The sequence below is a fragment of the Carassius auratus genome, chromosome 20 (assembly GCF_003368295.1).
Source record: "Carassius auratus strain Wakin chromosome 20, ASM336829v1, whole genome shotgun sequence".
Taxonomy (NCBI): Eukaryota; Metazoa; Chordata; class Actinopteri; order Cypriniformes; family Cyprinidae; genus Carassius; species Carassius auratus.
This window is the reverse complement of record NC_039262.1, coordinates 11212815-11216449: the sequence shown is the minus strand read 5'-3', so window position 1 is coordinate 11216449 and position 3635 is coordinate 11212815. Positions and strand designations below refer to the sequence as shown.

The 3635-nt window shown below is 35.1% G+C and overlaps 1 protein-coding gene across 1 annotated transcript; it reads right to left on the bottom strand.

Annotated features, from left to right (window-relative positions):
- Positions 1-2155: 2155 nt before the first annotated feature.
- LOC113037917 (uncharacterized) lies at positions 2156-3062 on the bottom strand. The gene has a single exon (XM_026195237.1). It carries the CDS (start codon positions 3060-3062, stop codon positions 2169-2171), a length of 894 nt encoding a protein of 297 aa, XP_026051022.1. The 3' UTR covers positions 2156-2168.
- Between the last annotated feature and the right edge of the window lie 573 nt (positions 3063-3635).

Here is a 3635-nt window from a genome sequence, read left to right as displayed (position 1 = left end):
ACCAATATGTAAATATGTTCTTTGTTTCAGTATGGCCTGTGGTCAGCCTGGTTATGCTGGTTTGGTCTAACAGTACTAGCCTTCCTAAAGGTTTACCATAACCACTGGAAGCAGGAGCTGTTAGACAGTCTTGTTCAAGAGAAGGGGCTCCTTCTAGGTCATCCTTTGCAGAAGAGTTCTTACAACAGGAATGCCATGATTTAAACAAAATCTCTCATGTAGTCCATTTACACTGCACAAGTCAGATTCTGGGAGGAGAATTAAACCCTCGGAACAAAAATATTTTTTTATAAATCATATATCAATCTTTAGATCTCAGTTTTCTTAGATTCAATTTTAGCTATGTTCATGTTTAAATAAATGATCACAGAAAACCTCATATTCAAAACATATAGCAGAGTTAGTTTCCACTGTTGTTTAGAGACAACATCCTTACAGAACTCTCATCAAACTCTACATTGTATTATCTTTATAATTACTCTTATTTATACATATAAAACACTGTCTGTGAGATATTACGTTGTACCTAATTCTCTTGATAAGGCAGCTGTGCATCAAGGAGACTCAGTAAAGTGTGAATGAGGATGCTGTCTTTGAGCAGATGTCACAGCTTCACAGTTCACTTAGATATGAAATGTAAAGTCTGCTTCACTTAGAAACAAATAATGCCTTTACTGTAAATGGGAGCAAAATATAACCAGAAATAAAACTGAATAATTTATTGTATGCAGTCTTTATTCTGTTATAGGTGTTGAGTTGAATTTATATATGAGTTGATGTATCTGCAATCTTTTGCTTTTAGATAACACAATCTAGATTGACAAAATATTTGATTGCTTTTCCTTATTATTGCAAGTCCTTTATATTATATTTTATGAAAATGAAAAGTGGTTAAAACTCTTTTCTTGTGTTGTGGTACTTCTTTGGAAATGCAATTGGAATTTTATTTTTGGTGATATTATACCACCCCATACATCCTAAATAATATGAGTATTTTAACTGACCTTTGTTTTCATATTTATTATATTGTAAAGATGAACTGGCTTTTAATACATGCTAGTCTAGTGCAACCCACTGGTCTTTGTGCAATTTTGCAGTTTCATTGTCTCCATCACCACCAAGTGGCTGAAAAAAGAAATTGCTACACAAACAGCTTTGGTAATTTTCTTTTTTCTTTTTTAATCAATTTGTGATATAATGTGATTGTTTAATTGTTATAATGTGATTGTGACCGTTGATACCATATCAATTCTTTTGTGATAATCCCACATAAACACTCTATAAAAATACAAACATAAAACATAATGTAGAAAAACAAACATATTCAACATAACTACATTAATCTGGCTACATTATTAGGTCAATTCAGGTAAAAATAATGGAGGTTGATTAAGTTGTTTATTCAGCAATACATGCAGCAGAAAATATTCTATCAAATTGCACAAATGGTTCAAAAAAGCTTTACATTTACAGTACATTTTAACAGTTAGCAGACATAACACCTAAGTGATTTAAAAGTGGAAAATATATATTGGTCCATATATATATACTGCATATGGACGAAGAGTTCAGATGCAAAAGGGCCGTCTGAATTTTTCCGAAAATTATAGAAATGGTTAAAAAAAGCTTTACACTTAAATTTCACTTTAGCAGTTAGCAGATCGCACACCTAAGTTATTTAAAAGTTGAATATATATATATATATATATATATATATATATATATGTGTGTGTGTGTGTGTGTGTGTGTGTGTGTGTGTGTGTGTGTGAAGAGTTCAGATGCAAAAGCCTCCAAGTGCCATCTGAAATTTTCCTCTAAAATGGGCATTTTTATTATTATAGAGCATTTCAGGCTTCTATAATTTTGTTCAGTTATTTTACTCACAAAGGGACCTATACATTGAAATTACTGAACCTAAACATAGGAACCCAATAAAAAGCTAATTTTAGAGGCACTTAGAGGCTGAAAGCAGAAGCAGATATTTAACAGGTTTTTTTACATATTTTAGATTCTTATCTCAGGACTTATGGCTTCTCTGATATCTTCATTTCTCCGTTGTGAACATTAATTCTGTTTGGATGAAAGGAGAAAAAAGGGAGGAGAATGATTACAGAGTAAAAATTCCCTGCTTAAAATGCACTTATGGTTTTAAAGATTTAACATGTCAATCACCTTCTTTTGCACTGTTCTAAAACCTTGTACCAGCCGATGCGCCACACAGCAGTGCGTAAAGACGGACTGCCCCAAATGTATAGGCCTGAAGTAGACAGTGCATTGAAACGAGCCAGTATTAAAAACGGGTTCGAGCCGTCGTTTTTAGAATAAATGCCGTATTTAGAAACTTGCTTTACAATTATGTTTATAAAAGCGGGGTACCAGAAGATTAAAAAACTAATAACGACGACTATTATAATCTTTATAGACTCTGCCTTGCTGTCTCTCTCCGCACTTGGCGGGTCTCGTGCAACTTGATGTTTGGCAACGAAGAACAGTTTAATCGTCATCAACACATTGGTCAACACGACAATTTGTAACATGGCGATGCTGAACGCAAATAGCTTGTTACTTAGTATAACTGGGATCAAATTCAAAATAAGCTGGAACAGAACGCAAGCGTGGAACCAGCAGTACGAACAGACACAAATGACTACAGTGCGTGAGACGAAGCGCTCGTAGATGAAAGGATAACACACGGCGCAGTATCTATCAAACTGGGCAAACATGAAGACTAAAAGATTTACACCGAGGAAAGACGGTAAAATATTGTAAGTTCCGTTTCTGGATGGGAATCCCTCTTGAACGTCAAAAAGACCCGAGTAATAAGCGGACAGGCCTGTAATAACGTCACTCATGCTTGTGCTCAGCATAAACATGAATCTGTTCTGAATTCGTAGATGCTTCGTTTTTAGGATCCCGATGACTACAGATCCTGAGAGCAGAACCGCACTTGTGGAGAATATGATGTGGTAAGCATATAGGATGTAGTGTCCAGGTTCGGAGAAATCAACAGAGAGTTGAATGCGAGAAACGGTGGCGTTTGCGAAGAGAGTCTGGGCGTTCATGCTAAGTCAACAACTCAGATCTGGTTTATAGAGTGGAAAACTATTTTTAAATGAGAGAAAAATCATGTCTGACCCCCAAGTGATGTGATAGGTGTTGTGTGGCCTTGTCTAGGGACAAAAGTCGGCTGCTATTTGTTTACTGATCCGAACTGATGTCAAACACCTTGGGCTTTTTTTTTAATGACATGTTTGTTAGTTTGTTTAAAACTGTCTTTTACACTAATGGCAGTGGCAGCTTGTCCAGGCCTACACCAGGCCAGGCCTATGCTAAAATAAATAAAAAATATGCTGAGATATGTGTTTGGTGTGGGGGTGGACAAATGTACTTATCCTACTGCACATATAACGATATCCATTTGAATATAAAAAACAAAGTTATGATTTATTTATACCGTGGATAAATTATTTGTTTTGACCCCTGCTGATTTTGTAAGTTTGCCCATGCACTTAAAAAGAAATGAAGGGTCTGTAATTTGTGTTGTAAGTTTATTTTAACATATAGGGAGAGAATACCAAGCAGATGATCCAGAAAAAACACATTATATAAAGGTTAGAAATTCATTTGCATTTCAG